Source organism: Sus scrofa, chromosome 9, assembly GCF_054392235.1.
Source record: "Sus scrofa isolate SSC_HxYL_T2T_F1_AM1 chromosome 9, Sscrofa_HxYL_maternal_Yorkshire_Landrace_v2.0, whole genome shotgun sequence".
NCBI classification, from domain to species: Eukaryota; Metazoa; Chordata; class Mammalia; order Artiodactyla; family Suidae; genus Sus; species Sus scrofa.
In genome coordinates, this window is record NC_139391.1 from 48386491 (window position 1) to 48411223 (window position 24733).

The window sequence follows — 24733 nt, forward strand, 5'->3', positions numbered from 1 at the left end:
GTGGGGCGAGAGAGTTTGCCTTCCTTGAAGTTGGAAAACCAGATTCTGGACCCAGGGGCCTACAAATGATGCAGGATGGGGAGAGAATTTTAGGAAGGAGACCCTGCCTGCTGCCTCTTGAGACCCACTCCAGGGATTTCCTCCTTTCTTGTAGCCATGCCATGGTATCTGGCATTGCTGGGATGGGGACAGGGAACAGTGTATACCCAAATCCATTGCCTCGAGCTGCAACGGGCAGGGAACCCATAGAGAAGAACTGCTTTTAGAGCAATGCCAGGAACTCTCACCTTAAATGATGGGTACCAATTTTTGTCCTTCAGGGAAAGGAAGAGGAATCAAGTCAGTAAGCCCTCATGGCCAAACCTTTGAGCAAGAAGTTCCCCTATGTCTGTGGCGCTTGGACCCATAGGGTTGAAACTGGTACAGGACCGGGAAAGACTTGGGGAAAGGGAGAGCCTTCTCAAAGGATACGAAGATGATTTTTCTTGTCCTCCCATCCTTCCGTCAGCAGATTTTCCTCTTCCCTCCTCCAAGTTCTGTCCAGACATTGGCTGCCTCCTGTATGCACAGTCACACAGAGCTCCATCCAGGGTACTCAGGGCAGAGTCTGCCCTGCCTCACCCTTGACCATAGGCCCCATCCCTGCCTAGACCAACAGGGTAGGCCAAGCATCAGGGCCAATGGTCCCACCTCCAGAGGGATAGGGCTTCCTCTACCTCGGTGTTTCAGGACAGGGGCAAACATCTAAAAGAGAGCGCCTGAAGAGGTGGTGCTGGTGACTGGCAGAAAGAGAAGCTAAAATAAGAGAAAAAATTATACTTTAAAGACGGCATGTGGGTGGAGGTGGGGGGGCGGACACAGTTGGAGGCAGCTCAGTTTTCCATTTTGAATTTCAGAAGCAGAGAAAAGCTGCCGGAGACGGAGCCCTAACTCAGCCAATCAGTGAGAGGGCTCGGAGACCACAAAGAGGCTGTCTTGACTATGGTTGCATGTGACCATATTTGACAGGACATTAACCTCTGAGGAGTGAGGGCCTTTCCCCCTGCACCGCCCCCCACCCCCAACTTCCACTGAGAATTTGTTCAACTCTCATGTTGAGATATGAGAAGGTTGTTTTCAGGAGAATAAGGGTTAAATTGGAATTGCCCGTTAAACACACGCTTTATTGGTAACAAGGTTTTGCTGTTGGTTTTCAGTGATATTGGCTGTTCCTATCAAATGGGATAATTTATTACTTAATTATCTTATTTGCAAATGCATTGGCAAACACCTTCACCCGAGTTGAACAAATAGCCTCGAGGGGGCAGGGGCGGCTGATTGTTTTAATCACTAAGCCCTCGGTAAAATTCTTTCAGCTTCATCTGTCATTCTTCTAGTCCCTAATTGGGGGGCTTAAATTAGAGCACTAGATGGTGAAGATAGCATAAGAGAAGAAAATAATAAATGCATAGCAGGTCCTGAGCTCTGACCACGTGCCAGGCACTATTCGGGGTGCTATGTGAGTCCTCGCCCATATACTCCTGTGACTTGACAGCAACCCTGTTAAACAGGCATTACAAATGGTCACATTTTCTAGTGGAGGAAACAGAAGCTCTGAGTAATTGAATAACTTTCCTAAGGAAAATAGCTGGGGTAAGTTGGAAAATGACTCCAGAGACGGTGCCCTCCCCACTGTGCTGTGCTGCCCCTCTGATCCTGGCTGGGCCAGGGGGCTCTGGGGCTCTGGGGAGTTGGGGAGCCCCTGGGTACTGCAGAGGGCGTACACCTCTGTAGGGTCATGTCTGGGAGGCCTCTTGGGCCTTGGGCCAGTGGGCCATTGTGAGAATTAAATGGGATGATGTCTCATAAACCAGGCCACCCAGTGCCTGATGCCTGGTAAGTGATTGGCTGAGGCTGAGTGTCATTATCACTCTCTCTTTTATCAGAGGCAGTTTTGCTGCATCGGAGTCCTGGGTCCAAAGTCTAGTAATCAGGGGTTTTCTTAGGTATTTCTCTACAAATCCAATAAACTCTAGTTGAGGGACTTAATATAACCCTATTTCTACTACCACAACTGCTCCTGCTATTAATAACAGAAGTCTTTTGTTGATGTACCAGGCACTGTACTAGAAGCTTTGCAAAATTGTACTTCATTTTATCTTAACTGTTTCTGGGAGGGGGGTATTATTATCCCCATTTTACAGATGTGGAAGCAGAGGTTTAGAGGGAGTAAGTAACCTGCTCGAGGTGACTCTGCTAGTTGGTCGCAGAGCCAGGGCTCAAGGGAGATGAATCTGATTCAAAGCCGTTATCAGTTCTGTCACACTGCTAGATTGCTCTTCAGGGGCACCTGTGCATCCTGCCCACCTGGGGCACAAAGGTGACCTCAGTCCACTGGCTACGGCAAGAGACACGTTCATGGTCACAACAGAAATCCAGGTGTAGATTCATCATCACTCACAGCTCTTAGTACTTCATTTGGGTGAAAAAAAATCAGAATTAGGAATTTGGAAGCTTATTGTCAAGAATCAGTTATTTATTAACCATCTGTCACATCTCAGCACTGTTTGGGGGGCCATGGAAGAATCAGAAGTATGATATATAGGGAGTTCCCGTTGTGGCTCAGCAGAAATGAACCCAACTAGTACCCATGAGGATGTGGGTTTGATCCCTGGCCATCTCAGTGGGTTAAGGATCCAGTATTGCCGTGGCTGTGGTGTAGGCTGGCAGCCGTAGCTCCGATTTGACCCCTAGCCTGGGAACCTCCATAGGCAGCAAGTATGGCCCCTAAAAAGCAAAAAAGAAAAAAAAAAGTGATACATGGAGCTCATTGTACTGGGAAAATAGGACCAGCATACTTGAAACAACAGTGGACGTCTCCAAATTGGTAGTAAATCTTCCCAGATATTAAAATGTATTATAGAGCTTCAGTAATTAAAGAAAGTCAATAACCGGCACATGCACAGAAAGGCTAACCAGTGGACAATGAGAAAGTCTAGAAATGGGCCCAAATACTAAAGACACTGGTATATAGGTAAAGCCGGCATTTCAAATCACAGGGGACAAACTAGCAGGAAGAAAAATAGGTAAATCTTTCCTTCATTTCCTCACTCAAAAATAAAGTCCAGACAGAACCCAAGATTAAATATAAAAATTCAAGTTATAAAATGACTAGAAGGAAACAAAGGCATATTTTTGACAATCTTGAAGTAGAGAGGGCCTTTCTAAGCGAAACTCCCAAAGCCATAAGGGAAAACATGATAAATTTGACCACTTTAAATTTTTTAATTTCTTCATGGCAAAAACATAATCAAAACCTCAAATAAATGTACCAAACAACAACAACAACAAGCAAAGTCAAAAGACAAATGATAAACATTTTTAACACGACAGACAAAAGTCTATTTTTAATTTCTGAAGAGCTTTTACAATTTAATAAGAAAAAGGAGTTCCCGTCGTGGCGCAGTAGTTAACAAATCTGACTAGGAACCGCGAGGTTGCGGGTTCGGTCCCTGCCCTTGCTCAGTGGGTTAACGATCAGGCGTTGCCGTGAGCTGTGGTGTAGGTTGCAGACGCGGCTCGGATCCCGCGTTGCTGTGGCTCTGGCGTAGGCCAGTGGCTGCAGCTCCGATTCGACCCCTACCCTGGGAACCTCCATATGCCGTGGGAGCGGCCCAAAAAATAGCAAAAGGACAAAAAAAAAAAAAAAAAAAAAAAAAAAAAAAGAAAGAAAAAGACCAACAAACACAAAATATGCAAAGGACTTGAAAAGGCAATTCACAGAAGTAGTCATGCAAATGGATTATAAAAAAAAAGATAATCAACCTCACAAAAATGCTAATGAAATAAGGATACAACAGATACAGCTTGAATTTTTTTATTGTGTTAAAATCCACACAACAACATGTACTACTGTAACCATTTTTAAAGGTACATTTTTCAGTGGCATTAAGTACATTCATATTATTGCATGACCCCCACCACTATCCATCTCCGGAACTCTTTTCATCTTGCAAAACTGGAACTCTGTACCCAGTAAATAATAACTCTCCATTCCATAATATTCCAATAAGTCTCCACGTCCCCCTGCACCTGCAACCCCTGGCAACAAGTGTTCTACTTTCTGTCTTTATGAACCTAACTACTTTAGATAACTCATGTAGTGGAATCATACAGTCTTTGTCTTTTTGTGGGTGACTTATTTCACTTAGCATCATGTCCTCAAGGTTTGCCCATGTTGTAGTTCATTGCAGAATGTCCTTTCTTTTTAAGACTGAATAATATTCCATTGCATGTGTAGACCACATTTTGCTTACCCATTCATCCACTGATGGATACCTATATTGCTTCTACAGTTTAGCTATTGTGACTAATGCTGCTATGAAAACGAGTGTATAAATACCTCTTCGAGATACTTCTTTCAAGTCTTTTGAATATATCCCCAGGAGTAGAGTTACTGGATAACATGGTAATTCCATTTTTAATTTTTTGAGGACCCACCCTACTATTTTCCAAGGCAGCTGTACCATCTTATGTTCCCACCAACAGTGCACAGGGTTCCAATTTCTCCACATCTTTGCCAACACTTGTTATTTTCTGTTGTTGTTATTGTTGTTGTTTTGATAGTAGCCATCCTAATGGGTATGAGGCAGTATCACATGATGTTGATTTTCGTGTGCTTATCAGCTATTTGTGTGTCTTCCTTGAAGAAGTGTCTATTTAAATCCTTTCTTCATTTTTGAATCAGGTTGTTTGGGTTTTTTGCTGTTGAGTTTTAGAAGTTCTCTATATATTCTGCATAGTGATCCCTTGTCAATATAGCCTGCAACCATTCATATTTCCAAGGACCAGAAAGTTTGATGATAAAAAAAATCAGTGAGGAGGTGGGAAAGTAAACCTGCTCATTTAGCCTTGGTAGGAGGATAAACTGACACAGCCTCTTTAGGGGGCAATTCAGTTGCATCTATCAAAAACTTAAATGCACATACGGTTTGACCTTGTAATTCTGCTTCCAGGAATTTATTGTACAGATTCACTTACTTATGAGGACAAAAATGTACATGGATGTTCACTGTAGCATCATCATAAACACATAAAATACACATACACAGCAGAGCAAAAACAATGATTCAAGACTAAAGGGTATAAAGTAGAAATTCCCACATAATAGTAGTTGTGCTTTTCTGTATACATTGATGAAAATAATAGTTTCCGTAAAACATATAAGCAAACCTGTCTTTAGTGACTAGCTAATGCTGACTAAACACAGGTCCTTGGTACTATTCTAAGTTCACAAGCTCACTCAGTCCCTCCCAACAAGCCATGAAGCAGGTGCCGGGGGTGTCTGCATTGTACAGATAAAGAGCTGAGGGCCAGAGCAGCTAGGTCATGGCTCTAGTCCTTGTGGCTCCAGAGCCCTTACCCTTCACCCGAACTCCACCTGCCTTCCAGAAAAGCATCTACCTGCATTTGAAAACCATAGAACATAGTTGACATGGGTTTCTCTGCACACACACGCACACACACTGCACATTGCAGAAATCAAGGGGCTCAGGGACCTACTATTTGTAAACTACTGCTTCAGAAAAAGTTCTCTAATAGACCCACAGACACAGAAAATCAAACTTACGGTTACCAAAGGGGAAGGTGGAGGGGAATAAACAGGAGTTTGAGATTAATATACATACACTGCTATATATAAAATAGATAACCAACAAGGACCTACTGTATAACTATACTCGATATTTTGTCATAACCTATAAGGGAAAAGAATCTGAAAAAGAATATGTGTGTGTGTGTGTGCATGTTCTCTGAATCGCTTTGCTATATCCCTGACACTAAGACAACGTTGTAAAACAACTATACTTCAATTTAAAAAAAACTCTCTGGGATCTGCAAATGTATCCAGCAGTGCCTTTATCACTATGGTAATCCTGAAATAAAATTTCCTAAAGCCTTAAAAAAAAACGAAAAAGGAGAGAAAAAGTTTCTATGGAAGTTCTGAGTTGGTGCTGGTGTAAGAGTAGGGGCTTTCTGGAATCCTGTGGTGGCATGCAGTGGGCACTGATTTAAAAAAAAAAGGGTAGGGAGCTTTACGAATAAGTTTAGACTCTGTGTAGGGCTTGAATGACTGATTTGGACAGGCTGAGAGGATGAGGAAGGGGATAGGGAAAGGAGATCAACCTGAATGAGGACCTCAAGGCGGGGGTGGGGGTGGAGTGAGGAATCAAGTGGCTCACGGAATTTGAGATCCCTGTTGGGAGGTGCGTTTAAGGCAACAGATTCAAGAGGACCTCAGAAAACGAGGCTGAGGAGAGGACAAAGGTGATGTGAGGAGCCTTGTCGCCTCCATCTGCTCTTTGGTCCATTATTTTCACAGCGATAAGCAGAGAGGGTGGTTAAGAGGGGAGGGGGCTCTGCTTCCTTCCCCAGTGGGTGAGCGGTGGCCTGGGGGAAACCCTTGACAGTCCTCCTGATTGTGGATCTTGACTGTGTCCCCCGTTCCAGCCGTCACCTGCCCCCCCAATAGCCACTATGAGAGCTGCGTGAGCGTGTGCCAGCCGCGCTGCGCCGCCATCCGCCTGAAGAGCGACTGCAACCACTACTGCGTGGAGGGCTGCCAGTGCGACGCGGGCTACGTCCTCAACGGCAAGAGCTGCATCCTGCCCCACAGCTGCGGCTGCTACTCCGACGGCAAGTACTACGAGGTAGGCACAGGCGCACTGCCCCTGGCGCCCCTACCAGACATCAGATTTCTTTCCAGCTCCAAGGGGGGCTGGTCAGGGTGGACCGACCTGTCCACTTGATTCCGAAGATCGTGGCGTGGATGCACAGGGAGGCTGCTCGGGGGCAGAGAGGTCAAGGACAGGTTGAGTGGGGCTCTTGCTCACAAAGTACTGAGATTTGGAACCGTGTTTGGACCTCGATCTCTACCCCTCCTTGCCAGCATTTGGGTCTCTCTCACCTCCATGCCCTTCTCTAGGCCCTTCTGATTTCCTCTGCTGTGAATCTTAGTTTGAAAGCTTCTGATGGGGCTACTGTTTGGAGATATGATGGCTGTGAATGTGACATTTGTAGCTGTCTTGGCTAAGGACACTTTTAACTGGAAAATATGGATCTTGAGGCCAGGAGGAGTGGCTTTCCTCTTCTCTGGTTGTTGAAGCAGAAGGAGTGAGGGCTGTTATCTCCACATGTGTCATTTGTCACTCTAATGCAGTCCCCAGAGAGATCTGTCTGCTTAATGCTGTGTGCTCCCATCCTGCCCTCTGCTTCTCTCTCTTTGGGGGCCTGACATAGAGCTGATGAAGATGCCCTTCTTAGACGCCACTGCATAAAACACAATAGCTCATGAAATATTTTACTTTTCCACCCTGTAATCTTTCTTTCTGTGCTGTAATACTAAGCTAGAAAAGATCTTGCCTGGAGAGGGTATTTAGCCCTTGGTTCTGCCTCCAGCCCATTCTCTGTTTAAACGCCATCAGTACCTTGCACTGGCGAGCAGATAGTTAACAACTTCAACCACAGAATAGCTGCTATTTGCAGATCCCTGTGCTAGTGGTAGTGTCGGGGATGATAAAGCATGTGCCCTGCCTTAAGGAACTTAAAAATATATTCAGGAGAGGGGAAAAAAAATGCACTTTAAAGAAACAAGAGGACAATTACAAAGTAACGTATCAACAAGTGAAAAATAATACCCTACAGAGCTAATCAATTTTAAAGTGAAAAAGAATCACAGGATAAAAAAAAATCTAATTGAAATGTCTGAATCGGAAATAAACTAGGCAGAAAATAAATAATGCCTCCTTTTGGTAAAGATGCATTTTTCTTGTTTAAAAACAACTAAGTTGGCTTTACTTGAAGAAATAAAAGGAAAAGAATGTGGAAGTTACCCCAAGTCTTGTTTTTGATGGGAAACTTGTTTAAATGTTATATTAGAAAGACGAGGACAAGTAAAGTGAAATGGTAAAGTTGATCAAAGAAGGCTTCTTGGGAGAGGTGAGTTTTGAAGTTAGCTCTTAGAAATACTGATTATTTGAAAGGGAAAGGCAGAACATGTAGAGAAAATAATCATGGATTCCGTTTTCCCACAATCTGGGAGAAGAGATAACCAGGCTCAAAACTGACAAAGTGCTATTCTAATCTTGGCTCCCCTGTCCGGAGACTTTACTGAAATGCATCGATCTATCAAGTGTGTTGTGCATCCCTCAACAGAGACCCTGAGTGTCTGTGACATAATGGAATGAGCTTGGGGTTTCATCCTAGCTGAGCCACCACTGGTGATGTGACAGTGAGCAAACTGTGTTATTTCTCTGAGCTTCTGTTGCCTTATCTAGGAAATGTCACTGATAATACCAGCTCAGTATGGTTGTTGTATAAATAATCCATGCCAGGTGCCTTAGTACCTGGCACAGAGTCGTTCAATAATTGGTAGCTGCTCTTGTTTTTGTTCTTCTCTTAAGAAGCATTTTATAAATTAAAAAATACAAATGTGTTAATGAAATGATGCATATAAAAGCCCTCAGAGCTCTCAGGAAAGGCACAGTACGGCCCTCGGCAGCTATTAGTACTATAAACATTATTATCCGCTTTTCATCAGAAAGTCAGTGGGTTTTGACAACAGCTTATATCTGGGAAGTAACAAACTCACAGAACAAACAATCCACATCTACTTGCTACAATTCAAACAAGCTTGGAGGCTTGTTTATACAACAAATTTCTTTGGAAATAAAGAGAGAACACACCCATTTGCATGTAGGGTGATCACCCAGCTGTCGTTGTCAGGTCTAATTAAGGCAGAGAAGCAGCAATGGGCCAGTCACTTTACTGTGATGCTAGTTTCATGATCATGTTCTCCTGTGGGAAGTTATTTGCCCTTGATCATATCCACATATGTCAGGTTATTTTTCTCTTTCCATCCATGTAATGTCTGACTTCTTATCAGAGAGGGGCCAGACCATCCACTCAGTTATTCTGCACATCTGATGAGAGAAAAGGAGTCAGTTTGTGAGGCTGCTGGCACCCAGAATATTTGACAGGTCTGGAAGGAGGGAAGAGTTGGTTCCAGGAACGACTTCACTCTGAGGATGAAAGAATCAGCAGTGGCATCTTGAAGTGCACTGGATGGATAAAATTTTTCCTGAAAGATCTCATCTCCTCTCTACTTACCCTTGGATCCGAATCATCTCTGATTTATAGCCAGAGTTTTGATCAATGTAAAGCAGAAAATGGTGACCAGACAGTAGCCTGGGCCCTCCTTGTGCTGCTCAAGCATCTTCTCTGGACAGCACTGTTTTAGAAAATCAAATGAATGCCCTGAGTGCCCACATCTCTGTGATGTAGTCACCTTTTTGGGACCACACTCCACCTAGGCGATCATGACCAAACTCCATCAGTTCCCTAGAATCCTTAGTCTAGAACAAGCATAAGATCAGGAGCACAAACTCTACCCAGTAGAGTTGTGTCTACAGATTGTAGAAAGGATGGAAAATAACAGCTGCCACCAACGGAGGATACTCTTTGTTGTAGGTATTTTATGTAACTTTATACCATTCCTCACCATCTCAAAGAGTGGTTCTTTTATGGTAACAATAGCAGCTATTATTTATTAACTACCTACTCTCAGCTAGGAAATGTGCTTCCCACATCTTATTTAATCTTCATAACTGCCTTGCAAGATGTTATTTTTATCTCCAGTTTAGAGAGAGGAAACGGACACTCTGGGAGGTTGGCAGCGCCCCTCAAGGTGGCACGGGTGGGGTGGCAGGGCTAGGATGGAAACCCAGGTGGCCTGATCCCAAAGCTTTCCTTTCAGGAAACCTCATTGTTAACCTAGATCTCTCACATCAGAAATGGGGGTATTTGCAACAGAAGTAAATTTGAAATAGACTAGATACAAGGGGAAAGCTGGGAACAGTAAGAACTGTGAAATGTTGAAATGGTTCCTGGTAGGAGTCGGTTATCACTTTCTTTTAACCTATTTCAGATTAAAGGGCAGGCGTTATCATTATGGAGTGAATTGAAATTTCTTCCTTGAAGTGGAGCTGGTACTTATTAATTTTCTACCAAATAGTTTTCCTGTTCACCTGGTTCCTCCAACAGCTGCCCATTCTGGTTGGTTGTGATTCATTCTACAGTCCAGCCTTAAAGATTCCCCAATTCTTGATTGAAACCAGTAAAGGCTAAATGGCATTTTGTTTGGCATCTGAGTTACATGGAACGGATGTGACGTTTGAATTGAAGCCACCGCTCCACTGTTTCCCCCTTGCAAACTCCAGCCCCATTAATGACAGGACAGCCCACCCCGCAAAGGGTCCCGATGGACTGGGTTTGGGGTCCCCAACCCTGACCGCAGCCTGAGTTTCACGCACACGGCCCCTCTCTTCCAGCCCAAGCAGCTGTTCTGGAACAGCGACTGCACGCGGCGCTGCCGCTGTTTCCGGCGCAACCTGATCCAGTGCGACCCGCGCCAGTGCAAGTCAGACGAGGAGTGCGCGCTGCGCAACGGGGTGCGCGGCTGCTTCAGCACCAAGACCTCCTACTGCCTGGCGGCCGGCGGCGGCGTCTTCCGCACCTTCGATGGCGCCTTCCTCCGCTTCCCTGCCAGCTGCGCCTTCGTGCTCTCCACCATCTGCCAGAAGCTCCCCGACATCTCCTTCCAGCTCATCATCAACTTCGACAAGTGGTCGTCCCCCAACCTCACCATCATTTCGCCCGTCTATTTCTACATTAACGAAGAGCAGATCCTCATCAACGACCGGAACACAGTCAAGGTGAGGAGTCTGTCCTTGATTCTTAAGAAACGTGCCCAGAACGAGGGCGTGGCTGGGGGACTGTTAGTTGCGGGTTTTCCTGAATAATCCGGTTTGAGGATAATAAGCTGTTGCTTCCAAAGTAACGTACATAGATGACCAGATTTTAAAGAATGAAAGTATGAAGTATCTACAGGCATCAGCCTGGGCCCTATTAAGTTCTTGGCTGACAATTCCGAAGGCCTTGCAGGACGGGTACAGTGTTTCAAGGTCATAAAGGTCTTTTGGGTCTAATAGAGCTTCAGGTCATAAAATGATAGATAAGTCAACTTTTACTCTGAATTAACTTTCAAAAAGCATCTCATTTGTTTTTAAGAGCCTTTAAAACTATTCTTGGCTCTACCACCTGCACCAAGACTTACTCTTTCATCTTTGCCATCCTTTCTAGAAGCTAAGAGAAGGCCGGCATTTGCCCTTAAGCAAAACTACCTAAGTATAAAGGGGATAGATGGTCCCTCACTGTGAGAGCTCCCCCTGATGATATGCCAAGGGAAGAAAACAGGATGGATAAGGTGGATTTCTCTTAGGTTGGCTTTTCTTTAAGCCTACTGCCTGGTTTCTTGTGAATCTTAGACCCACTTATAAATAGATGTGTGGGAGTTCCCGTCGTGGCTCAATGGTTAACAAATCCCACTAGGAACCATGAGGTTTCGGGTTCGATCCCTGGCCTCACTCAGTGGGTTAAGGATCCTGCTTTGCCATAAGACATGTCATAGTTCGCCAATGTGACTCAGATCCAGTATTGCTGTGGCTGTGGCATAGGCTGCCCAGGAATCTCTTTATGCTGCAGGTGCGGCCATAAAAAGAAAAAAGAAAATAAAAAGAAGATAATCTGCCCAGAACTAGTGACAGTGACCCCCAGCCTCTTAGCTAAACCAGGCTGCTCACAGCTGGGGGAGGTGGGGAGGTCAGGCCCCCGTGTTGCAGTTGCAGCTATGGCAGCCAGGGAGAGAGCCAGCACACGTGCCCTTATATCTGCTTTCTACCATTAGCTCAGATAATCACACACTGGGAGTAACTTTATTTGAAGAGCCATCAAATAACCTAGTATCTAGCATTAGGCAAAAGACGGGCAGTATTTTGCAGGCTTGCAAGAAGGAATCTGGATTTCAATACTGGTGTTTTTTGTTTTTTTTTTTTTTGGCTATCCAATCTTTCATAAATAGTTAACTTCCTCTCCCTCACTAAATTCTATGAATAGTTTTTCCTTTTTTTTTTTTTTTTTTTTTTTTTTTTGTCTTTTTTTGCTATTTCTTTGGGCCGCTCCCGCGGCATATGGAGGTTCCCAGGCTAGGGGTCCAATCGGAGCTGCAGCCGCTGGCCTATGCCAGAGCCACAGCAACGCAGGATCCGAGCCGCGTCTGCGACCTACACCACAGCTCATGGCAACGCCGGATCATTAACCCACTGAGCAAGGGCAGGGACCAAACCCGCAACCTCATGGTTCCTAGTCGGATTCGTTAACCACTGCGCCACGACGGGAACTCCCAATTCTGGTTTTTAACTTCAGTGAAAACTGCCGCTGGTTTTGACACCCCAGTTCCTTTTAGCCCACAAAGACATCATTGCATCGGCCCAGAATATAGCAGTTCAGAAGCACAAAGAACCACCTGAGAGCACAACTGACATTGTGCTCAGTAAAATACCCCCAGCCACAGAACAGTAAAGAATCATATTTTTTAAAAGGCTTCTGGTTTTTTTTTTGTTTTGTTTTGTTTTTAAGAAATGAAAGTTACTAACAACCTGGGGGGGGGAAAGGAACAATTTATTTTGAAAGTGCAGGAAAGGCATGTTATGTTCTGTCCTAAGGGCTAAGGAAAGAAACTGTTATAAAGCAGGAAAATGACGAATGGAGAAAATACTGTGCCTACGGGACCTCTGGAAGGACACCTCCTAGTTGAACATTATAAACAAGGAAACGATAAACATAGCAATGATCCCCAGATTCATTTTAACCGTGTTAGACTCTTCTTAGGGCAGGATTGGGATTTCATTTTCAGTAATTGGTTTATTCTGGGGAAAGTTTTATACAAATATTCAGCCATTTGTTTTAAGTTATACTTTTCCATCATTTAAAAAAATTCTCTCTGCCTCCATATTTTGCTTCTTTTGGAGGGGGACTGTGGGCAGTAAGATGAGTGAGTACTTAAATTCTAGGGCAAGCAAAATAGAAAATTCAGCCAAATCTACCTGCTGCTTGCTTTTGTAAATAAAGCTTTGGTGGAAAACGGCCTCGATCATTGAGTTACAGTTGTTGATGGCTGCTCTCCTGCCACAAGAACAGAGTTGACAGAGAGCATCTGGGACACGAAACTTAAAATATTTACTCAGCCCTTTACGGAAAATGTTTGCCAGCCCCTGCTTTGAGGGTAATTTACTTTTTCTTTATCTGTTAACAGGTAAATGGCACGCAAGTGAATGTCCCTTTTATAACCGGGTTGGCAACCAAAATCTACAGCCGCGAGGGGTTCCTGGTGATTGACACCAGCCCTGACATCCAGATATTCTACAATGGTTACAACGTCATAAAAATCAGCATCAGTGAGAGGCTGCAGAACAAAGTGTGTGGCCTTTGTGGCAACTTCAATGGGGACTTAACCGATGACTACGTGACCTTGCGGGGGAAGCCGGTGGTGAGCAGCGTGGTGCTGGCTCAGAGCTGGAAAACCAATGGCATGCAGAAGAGGTGAGAGCGCAGGCCACTGGCTGCAGTGGCCCCAGTCCTACCATGTCCCTGACAGGTGTTGATGAGGAAGGGACTCTGCCCAGCGTCACCCTTCCTCTCCTGCAAAGAGCTGGCCTGAAGGTCATTGGAGTTTTCATCATACAAGTAGGTGTGGTAATTTCTTGGCTAGCAGAGAAAGGAGCTGGGCTTAGATGATCAGAATCTAAATTTTTCTGTCATCCAGGCTGATGCAGCCCGGGATTAGCACTCTGAAGCCTTGGCAAGCTGCCCTGTTGGGACTGGGCACCGCTGCAGGGGGTGGGATTAAGAGTTGACCCAGGAAAAGAGGACTGTCCCTTGCTGCCCAGGGCTGGGACTGTGTGTCTATGATTCTTACCAGAAGCTTGGTTGTGCAGGTGGAAGTTGGTGGGAATCAAGGAAGCCATTTTTTTTTTTAGCCGAGTCCATGGTGTGAGGAAGTTCCCAGGCCAGGGATTGAACCTATGTCACAGCAGCAACCCGAGCCACAGCAGTGACAATGCCAGACCTTTAACCTGCTAGGCCATGAGGGAACTCCAAGAAAGCCTTTTAAAAGAAGAAGTGACCGAGGTTGTTATCAGGCCCCTCTCTGGCCCTGAGATAGAGTGTGCTAAACGAGTTATTTCAAGGTGTTTAATTTAGGGCCCCTCTGGGCTGCTGAATTATGTTAATTCCTGTCTGGATCTATAGATAGGCCTCTCTTTCTTGGCATTTCACTGCCTGTACAATTGCTCCGTCTCCTTGTGCTTTAACACACGCAACATCAGCTAAATTACCCGATGCGGAAATGAAGCTCCAAACCCTCTTTGACCCTCCTGCAGGTGTAAACTGAATAATGTGTCGTAAATTAGACTATAAACTATGGAACCCAGAGCTAGAAAGAACCTTGGGTAAGATCTGGTCTGGCCTCTTCCTTTTCTAGGTGAAATGGAGGCTACAGTGGAATGATTTAGATGAGGGGGTCCTGGAAGAGGCAAAGCCAGGACTAGATTCCAGAATTCCTAATGTGATGCTTTCTCTAAAATGTCACTTAGGGGGCCCACAGTTAGAAAAATGACTAATTTGCACATTTAAGCTATTCTTGGGCTTCCAAAGATGAACGAGTTCTGGTTCCTCCTGAGGAATTATGATTCTGTTCGAGCTTCCTTTCCCTGCCTTTCTTCTTTTTCTTCCCTTATAAATGATTTTAGCCTGACACCAATTTTCTTGTGAAGATTTTACTTTTGGTCTCTGGAATCTAAACTTCCAAAAGGTTTAGAAGCTTCTGGACTTCCTTTCAAATTCTTTAGTTCTACCGTCGTTACTATTATGTATTGAGTAACTATCATTATTGTTGTATTTATTATATCAACGCCTGTTATTAGTTGTGGCATCCATGACATCAGTCATTTACATCAAAGGTAGATGGTTATTACATCAACATCTGCCTTCTGTCTGACACTTTGGCTACCAGTCCATTATTTTAGTTTACCCTCACTCATCCCAGGGGTGTTAAAATAGAAATGACCTGACTTTCCTAAGGTCCCATAGCCTGTTAGTGTTGGGATCAGCACCCCTCACTAACTTCTAGGTTAGCTAAAGAGGTAAGTGCCTTAGTCTACCCGCCCACGGGCCATCTGTGTCTAACTAGACCTCTTGCCCCCAGCTGCAATGAGCTGCAGTTCTCCCAGTACGCGGCCATGTGTGACAACGTACATATCCAGATGATGCAGGGGGACGGCTACTGCCTGAAGCTCACGGACATGAAGGGCTTCTTCCAGCCCTGCTACGGGCTCCTCGACCCCCTCCCCTTCTACGAGTCCTGCTACCTGGACGGCTGCTACAACCAAAAGAAGTTCCAGCTGTGCGGCTCCCTGGCTGCCTACGGAGAGTCCTGCCGCTCCTTCGGGATTCTCAGCACCGAGTGGATCGAGAAGGAGAATTGCTGTAAGAGAATCCTTTTATTTCTGAGGCCTCTTTTCTAAGTTAAAAGAATAGCCTTGCCTGGAGCATCGATTTGTCCAGGGCTGGCTGGCTCGCTGGTCTCCATCTCGACCTGTAGCTCTGCTCCCAGGGTTGGCAGGTGGCTGTGAGCTGCCGCAGATTCCATGCGGGGCACTTTCAGTGGGGGCCCCCTCCCCTCTAGGGCCCGTCCAGTTATGGAATTTGGCACAGCAGCTGGGGAGGACGAGGCTCTCTGGGTTGCAGGAGCACTAGTGTAGTCACAGAGCCTGGGACTCCTCATCGATTTCACTGCCTGAACTCAGCTTTGCACTGGCTCTTTTCCCATGGGTCAGAGCCCAAATCAGAAAGAGAAGGCACATAGCAAGTGGCAAGCTGAGTCAGAACTAAGCTAGCTATACCTGCCTGGGTTGAAAGGAAGCCAGATTTATAAAGGGTTAGATTTTAAAGGGATTATACCTATATTAAATTATTAATAAAGATCTGTAGATTTTCGCTTTTTCTTCCTTGTGGTAAGAAAATGATTTTGATGTGCATTAGTCATCATCCTCTTTGTTATGGAGCAAATAAATATGCACATGAACACAAATTTGTCATGTCCAAATGTATGTATCCATATGCATAAATGGCCACTCTGTCCCGTGGATGCAGTATGACACTGGGGCCAACAAAGTGGTGTATGTACCTCAACATACACCTAGTGTGCTTGCAGGTACCGCTGTGAAAACTGGCCCCTTTCCAAGACTGAGTGTGCACATCAGTAAATTTGTGAACTAAACCTGACCAAGGGTAGGAATGCACTTAATTCAGAACCTGAAAACAATGCAGTTAATTACAATATGCATTCAGTGATACTCTTAACAAGCAAACTACTAGTCTCTGTTGACAATCAACAGAAATGTGTTTTTTTTTTTATTTTATTGTGGTGTAGTTAATTTACAATGTTGTATTAAACAGAAGTGTTTTGTTTGATAACTTTCATATTGTACCCTGTTCTCTTCATATGGAATATGCTAAAGAATATTAACTGTTTGAACTTTAAAGATTGTCTGCAATTTTAAGAAACTATCAGTTTTTGTTTTTAACCTCAGAACTTCCCTCTGTATTGGGCATGTCTTATTTGCTAAGTGGTAGATTGACCTCCATGTTTGTAAGGGAGGCTTTTTCCTTCCTGGGGGTTGTAACCTCCACACTTTCTTTCTGTTGTTCTTTTGGGTTGTTTTCACATTGTGTTAATCAACCATCACATTCACTGAGTGGCTGTTGTATGCTTAGCACAGTGCCAGGTGCTAAACACATTGGGAAACTATAACAGTCATTAGAAAAGGAAGCCTTTAAAAGATAAATATATTCAACTGATGCTGACGGCCTTCCTTCAGTTGTCTTTCTAGGAATTAAGACAGGCTGGTGCTTGGCCATCACTGTCCTTCCCCTATTCCAATACATTGCTTAGCAGAGGGTCAGGAGAGGTGTCTAGAGTTATGGGACAGGTTGAGGTTTTGTAGTTTTTTTTTTTTTTTTTTTATCTTTTTAGGGCCGAATCCATTGTACATGGAAGTTCCCAGGCTAGGGGTCGAATCAGAGCTGCAGTTGCTGGCCTATGCCACAGCCACAGCAATGCTGGATCCGAACCTCCTCTGTGACCTACATCACAGTTCATGGCAAATGAGCAAGGCCAGGGATCGAACCCAAGGAGTCCTCATGGATACTAGTCGGGTTCGTTACCACTGAGCCACGACAGGAACTCCTTTAAAAAAAAAAATTCTTGAAGCTAACCTGGCTCATGCTGGAGTTGAACTGTTGCTATTTCTTTAACACTTACATCGTATGCCATGAGGAGTGGAGGATCGTTACACCTGGGTGTTAAATAAAGAAGTGAATGTCTAAAAGAAAAAGAAAATGCTCTCAGTTAGTGGTTCCCAAACTGAGGTTCTAGAGCTCTTACGGATGGCCTTGGGCTTATCTGCTACAGAAATGTTGTTTATAATCTGAAGGTGATGACACTTCACATACGTTTGTATTTTACTTAGAGTTTTATCCTTTTTGGCAAAACAATACCATTAATCTAAGTTAGTGCTGGTGAGTTGTGTGTAGATTTTGGCCTGTTTTTATAAAATTAAGGAGATGTTTATGGAGGAGATGGACCATGAATGAAAAAAGACTAAGAAATCCTGGTTGGAGGGACCTCTCTGGGACTTCACTGGTCCTAAAGTTGTCCTTCTTGGCAAGTATCTGTTGAGCACCAGCTACAAGTTGGCTGGCTGCTGGGAATAGAGAGGTAAATGGCTTGGACTCTGCTTGTTATATAAAGACACCAATGCACGTGGTACAGAGCAGTAAGTGCAGTGATCTCGGGATACCCTGGCGGTCGGGGTGTCTGTCCAGTCCATCCTCTCTACTTACCTTCACCTGTGTGTGACCTTGGGTGCGAGTTCAGTGGCGATGCTGTGTGATACTTAGCTGGCAGAGTTTGGGCGAGGATTGGAGGGGACAGTGCCACCAAAGCCTGAAGCACATGGCATGGGCCCAATTACTAGCCGCTGTGGTTATTTCTTGGAAGGTTGCCCTGTCTGTTCATTTGCATCTGGCCCCTGACCATCCTCTGAAGTGACAAACCCAAAGGGTGACCACGGGCTGCCATGCGTTGGTGTGAAAATCAAGTTGTGTGTGTTTCTGTTTGTTTTCCTTTTTAGCAGGAGTGGTTGAAGACCCCTGTGTGGGGGCAGACTGTCCCAACCGAACCTGTGAGCTGGAAAACGGAGGGGAGCTGTGCGGCTGCATCGAGCCGCCTCCCTATGGAAACAGTGAGTGACACCTGCCCCCCTCCCCCCCCCAGACGGCCCCACGGGAGACGCCAGGCAACTGTGTCAGAAAACTCCCTGGTGGGAGCCCATGCGTCCCACACTGTGGGTTAGAAACCTGAATAACGAAGCTTTCACGAGCCTTTAAGCAGAACAAGGAAGCAATGTGACCTCTTCAAAGTAGGCTGAAGTGCATTTCCTCATACCTACAGCCTTTTCTTCAATAAATGATAACATACATCTATACATGCATGGAATCGGCCAGGTCCATCTGAGGCCACGTTCAACATCAGAGAGATCCAAATTGATCTTTTAGACTCACAGGGAGGCAAGGTGGTTTGACGAAAAGATAAAAGGATCAGGATGAGAGTGCCAGGTGCTAAGATGTGTGTAAAGCCAGCTTTACCTGGCCTGAAGCTTTTTGGTGAATCCTGAGAAAACAACTGAAATGTTGATGCAAAGAATAAACAAGGACTCTAGGTCCTGCTCCAAATCGCAGTCCCTCTGAGAAAAGAATGCCCTAGAGCTCTGCACCCTTGCCTGAATCAAGAAATGCCAAAGGCATCACTGGAGAATAAAAGCCTAGTTGACCAGAAGGCTCTGCAGGAGGGGACCACACATGCTGTTCAAAGGCTTCACCTAAGCAGATAAAAATGTTTCTGTTTCTTTAGTACCGAAGCTTATGTGTACTCTTGGAAAATGTCAGTCGTTACATCCCATGTTAAAAAGCAAGAGCTCCTAGTGTGGACCTGGGTACCACCTGGGCTGAGGGCTGCCCTCACCTGGGGTGTGTTCTTTAGCCAGGTCACAGCAAGGCGGGGGTGTAGCTTATAGAAAGTAACAGGAGGAAACATAGGAGGAAATCCTGCGTTTATAAAGACAAAAGAAGCATTATACAGTGTTTTCATCTGTTTTTTTCTTTTCTTTTCTTTTCTTTTTTTTTTTTGGTTTTTAGGGCTGCACTGGTGGCATATGGAAGTTCCCAGGCTGGGAGTTGAATCAGAGCTGCAGCCACCAGCCCATCCCACAGCCACAGCAACACCAGATCTGAGCCACGTCTGCGACTTACACTGCAGCTCATAGCAATACTGGATCCTTAATCCACTGAGAGAGGCCAGAGATCAAACCCACGTCCTCATGGATACTAGTTGGGCTCATTATTGCTGAGCCATAACAGGAACTCCCAGCATTTTCATCTTTTAAAAAAAGGCTCTAGTGTTGCCGAGTTATTGCCTTGAATGAGTTCATATACTCATTTAGTTTGATCAGAGCTGCATTAGAAAAGCCGCAGCCTCTGTGTGAAGAGCATTAGCCGCTTCTAAAGCGAATGGGGTGTCTTGCCACACTCCCGCAGCCAAGACCAGCTCCCACTGACTTGCCTTTTGGAATAACTCTTCCTACAGACTCCCATGACATCATCGACGCCGAGGTAACCTGCAAGGCGGCCCAGATGGAGGTGTCCATATCCAAGTGCAAACTCTTCCAGCTCGGCTTCGAGAGGGAGGGCGTTCGGGTCAATGACAGGCAGTGCACTGGCATCGAGGGGGAAGACTTTATCTCCTTCCAAATCAACAACACCAAAGGGAATTGCGGAAACATCGTGCAGGTGAGGAACGGGGGCGGAAAGAGCACCTGGGCAGAGCAGGTGACAGCTCCCGGTGTTTGTACATTGACTGTCCTTAAACCAACCTCAGGCTGTTCTACTTAGAAAAATGCTCCTGGAAAACAGCAAAAGGCATGTGCAAAATAAAGGACAGTGGTGGGAGAATAATCACTGTGTGCTAAGTGGTTGATTGAACTGAAAACAAGATAAGTGACACACTTCCTGCCCTGGTTTGCACTGTCTGCTGTCACCTTACCCTCGTATTGACACATTTTTGCTACCTCTCTCATGCTTCTATTGTTCTTCCAGATAAAGACAGCTGGATTCTGCTATTTCAGGGGCTAAGGGGTCCCAGACATTATTTAAGAGTTGGCTGCAGAAATACAAGGTTCTAACTTTTGGTGTCAGGTTATCTGATTGATAGTTTAGCAAAGCGTCTTGCTTCTCTTCTTTCTGTACCTTTCTGCTGTGTTTTTTTTGTTTTTTTTTTTAATAACTGTGCTCATTAACACTTTTATCAGGGAGTGAAAGGAGGAAGACAGAGACATGTGCATGTGTTCATTTTGGTTCTTGTGGGCATGTCTGGTACAAGATCTGGTGGAGGAGGGATTCTGAATTAAGAACTTAGAGAGAAGATTGTATTACCTTGGGATGGCAATACTTCATGCTGTCCCCAGCCAGGGTTCCCACAGATAACTGGGGGCTGGTTGTACTTAGAATTCAGTGGTACATGAAATCACCTTCCATGGGCATTCAGGGTTATCAGACCGAAGGGTACTGGTGACATCTATTGTAATACTTTTTTTTCCTAGTAAATGCTGAGGCTAGCTCCATCCTGATTTATACTGGCCTCTGGGTTATATATGGAATGAAGCCATTTCTCCACTTTCAGGCCCAAGGATTTGAAATGCAGGCCACGTACTCACACCCAGGTTTAATGATTTCTGACCTCCCTTTGCTCTGCAGTCCAATGGCACTCATATCATGTATAAAAACACAATTTGGATCGAAAGTGCCAACAATACTGGCAACATCATCACGAGGGACAGGACGATCAATGTGGAATTTTCGTGTGCTTATGAACTGGATATCAAGATCTCCTTGGATTCTGTCGTGAAGCCAATGCTAAGGTAAGAAGCTCACAGGCTGCAGGTGTCATTCTGTCTTCTCCTTGACAGTTAAAGTTCACATAATCAAAATTGCTAGCATCTGTCTTTGATGCTCTAGGAAAAGAATAATTCGTATTTTCTGAACTTAAATGCCTTGTGACCAGCACTGTTCGACAGAACTTTCTTCAGTGATGGAAATGTTCTGTAACTGTACTGTCCCTTACAGCTGCTCTCCATGGCCACTGAGCATTTGAAATGTGCTGGGGGAGAGGGATGCTGAAGAATTGAGTTTTTAAATTTCATTAGATTTTAATTGCCACATGTACCCGATTAGGCTTCACTGCTCCCTGCTTGGCCTTCCTTCTGCATTTGCAGCTTAGAAAACGGTAGGTAATTGAATGGATGCTGTTGCTTGGGCTTTTCCGACTCATGAGTGTTTCCCTTGTAGCGTCATTAACCTGACAGTTCCCACCCAAGAAGGCAGCTTCACCACCAAGATGGCACTGTACAAAAACGCCTCCTACAAGCACCCCTACCGCCAGGGTGAGGTAGTGCTGACCACCCGGGACGTGCTATACGTCGGGGTCTTTGTGGTCGGAGCCGACTCAACACATCTGATCCTGACGCTGAACAAGTGCTATGCCACCCCCTCCCGAGACAGCAATGACAAGCTCCGATACTTCATCATCGAAGGAGGGTGAGTAGCCTCTCCTCCTCTTGGAGGATGGTCGTGGAGCCTCTAGTATTGGATTTGTCCTCATCCTCTTTAGAGGAGGGGGAATGGGATCTAATATTGGGCCAGCACTTTGTACCCAAGAACTGTCTAATCCTCAGGACAATGTATGAGGCAGATCTTACAAGCTCCATTTTATAGACCAGAAAACTGAGTCTTAGTGAGATCAAGCCTTGCTTAAAGTCCTGGGGCAGCGGTAGATCCCCAGTTCCAGGTGTCAAAGTGCTTTATTCTCAATGTGATCAAAGAGGGCATTCTGTTCTGCCTGCTTTGAATTTCAGTCTGAGGGGAATGTAGATTATCTGCAAATGAAAGGATGTAATGAGAATAACGGAAGGTTGGTGACTAGGACACCTATCAACATTTAAAAGGACTTACAATAAAAGTCTGTAAACATTTCTTTTTACTCACCAGTATATGCCCAGCACCTAGTATATTTCCTGAAACATGGTGGTTATGCAACAAAGTTATCAAATGAATGAATGGGTGAATGAAAAATAAGAAAAGACTATGGACCAAACAATAATCATAATAATTTATTTTTAAAAAACACTCACTGGTTTTGTTAAGCAACAATAATTTCTTTTCTTTTCTTTTTTTTTTTTTTTGGTCTATTGTCTTTTTAGGGCTGCGCCAAGGCTTATGGAAGTTCCCAGGCTAGGGGTCTAATCGAGGCTGTTGCCACCTGCCTATCCACAGCCACAGCAACACCAGACCCTTATACCCACTGAGCAGGGCCAGGGATTGAACCTGCAACCTCATGTTCCTAGTCAGATTCGTTTCTGCTGCACCACGACGGAAACTCCCAACAATAATTTTTAGAACAAGTTTATCACATACATAGTTTAAATACAAAAAAACATAACTTGCTTTAGGTGTAAAATTCAATGATTTTTAGTAAATCTACAGAGCAGCACAGCCATCACCAAAATCTAATTTTGGACCATTTCCATCACCCCAATACAATAATGCTTAAAGCAGATGCCTGCATTCATCAAAGTTCTTTCTCTTATGAGTAGTAGAGACCATTTCACACTAGTTTATGCAAAAACAAGGCAGCTAATGGTTACAGAACCAAACCACATCAGTAGATGTGGCTGTGGGGATGACTGGGTCCAGGGAGCGAGATGCTGTCAAGACCCCCTTGCTCTCTCTGTCCCTGTCCCTCTGTCTCTGCCCTCACACTGACCTCATTAGACACTGGCATTCTTTCAGCACTGGAACCACCAGGAGTGAGCATTCCTTCCAACCCGGATTTGAAGGAGTATGATTAGCCTTTCTGGAATTGGTTTCTTCTGTATTTGGAAGAGATGCAACATTAAATTTCCTGGCCTTTGAGGAGTTTTTCTTGACCCTCTGAGGGTTCCTGGATGGGTCCAAAAATAAAATGGACCAAGGCAGATTAACAAGAGAAAAGAGTATACGTGTATTTAAGTTCTGTGTGACACGGGAGCCTTCTTCAGACTGGAAGAAACAGTTCAGGCTGCATGTTGTGATGCTCAGTTTGATGAAGCACAGACAGTTGCAGAGAAGTGCAATGGGTGGAAGAGTAACTGAGGAATTTTAGCTGGCCATTCAAATTCCTCTCAGCACCCCTTAGTCTTGGGAAGCAAGGATGCTGTGTTCCTCCAGGTTAGGGTAGTGCCTCTCATATGCGGGTTTAATGGGAGGAGAATGACCTTCCTGCCTCTGCCATTTTCTCAAACTCCTTCAGCTTAAATTAGTCAACACACCAAGGTGCCAGATTTGGAGGTAGAGAAATCAAAACCTTCACAGATACAAAAGCTGAGAGAATTCAGCAACACTAAACCAGCCTTACAACAAATACCAAAGGAACTTCTCTAGGCAGAAAAGACAGCAACAGGAAACAAAAATTCCACAAATGACAAAGCTCACCAGCAAAGGTATATATACAGTAAAGATACGAAATCATCCATACACAATTATAACACCAAAATCAGAAATCATGGGAAGAGGTGGGTACAAATGCAGGACACTGGAGATGAACTTGCAATTAAAAAAACAACTTCAAACAATCTCATATACATGTAGACTCTTATACCAAAACTTCAGAATAACTGCAAACCAAAAATCTACAATTGATACAGAAATAAGAAAAATCAACTCAAATACAACACTAAGGACAGTCATCAAACCAGAAGAGGAGAGAACAAGAGAAGGAAAGAAAAAAGAGCAACAAAACCAAATCCAAAGCAATTAATAAAATGGCAATAAGAACATACATATACATAATTACCTTAAATGTTAATGGACTAAATGCCCCAACCAAAAGACACAGACTGGCTGAGTGGATACAAAAACAAGACCCATATATATGCTGTCTTCAAGAGACCCACTTCACTTCTAGGGACACATCCAAATTGAAAGTGAGAGGATGGAAGAAAATATTTCATGCAAACGGGAATCAAAAGAAAGCTGGAGTTGCAATACTCGTATCAGACAAAATAGACTTTAAAATGAAGAATATTTTAAGGGACAAGAAGGTCATTACATAATGATCAAAGGATCAATCCAAGAAGAAGATATAACAATTTTAAATACCTACACACCCAACACAGGTTCACCACGACATATAAGGCAACTGCTTACAACCTTAAAAGGACAAATCGACAATAACACAATAATAGTGGGGGACTTTAACACCCCACTTACAGCAATGGACAGATCAACCAGACAGAAAATCAATAAGGAAACACAGGCCCTGAATGATGCATTAAACCAGATGGACTTAATAGATATTTATAGGACATTCCATCCAAAAGCAACAGAATACACATGCTTCTCAAGTGCACATGGAACATTCTCTAAGACTGACTGCATCCTGGGCTACAAATCCACCTCGGTAACTTTAAGAAAACTGAAATCATACCAAGCATCTTTTCCGACCACAACACTATATAACTGGAAATCAACAACAAGAAAAAAACTGCAAAAAACACAAACACGTGGAGACTCAACAACATGCTACTAAACAACCAATGGATCACTGAAGAAATCAAAGAGGAAATTTAAAAATACCTAGAAGCAAATGACA

At 44.4% G+C, this 24733-nt stretch overlaps 1 protein-coding gene and 1 long non-coding RNA gene across 59 annotated transcripts in view; one reads left to right on the forward strand and one right to left on the reverse strand.

Annotated features, from left to right (window-relative positions):
• The window catches only part of TECTA (tectorin alpha), a 77591-nt gene that overhangs the window by 44527 nt on the left and 8331 nt on the right, over positions 1 to 24733 (forward strand). For 6 of the 9 annotated variants that reach the window (NM_001419924.1, XM_084974362.1, XM_084974366.1 and 3 more), the window contains 8 exon segments: positions 6487 to 6686; positions 10365 to 10748; positions 13187 to 13473; positions 15137 to 15417; positions 18126 to 18236; positions 19637 to 19839; positions 20803 to 20966; positions 21394 to 21642. In NM_001419924.1, the coding sequence (NP_001406853.1) occupies positions 6487 to 6686; positions 10365 to 10748; positions 13187 to 13473; positions 15137 to 15417; positions 18126 to 18236; positions 19637 to 19839; positions 20803 to 20966; positions 21394 to 21642 (1879 nt within the window). 9 annotated transcript variants of the gene reach the window in all.
• LOC102163364 (uncharacterized) overlaps positions 1 to 24733 on the reverse strand; it is a 118606-nt gene that overhangs the window by 2908 nt on the left and 90965 nt on the right. For 9 of the 50 annotated variants that reach the window (XR_014815454.1, XR_014815472.1, XR_002335690.2 and 6 more), the window contains one exon: positions 22192 to 23044. This is a non-coding gene — a long non-coding RNA (uncharacterized LOC102163364). Of the gene's footprint in view, positions 1 to 3840; positions 9057 to 11908; positions 12078 to 18410; positions 21981 to 22191; positions 23045 to 24733 lie in introns of those variants that run through there. The other 41 variants (XR_014815474.1, XR_014815456.1, XR_014815453.1 and 38 more) reach the window with 24 other exon arrangements.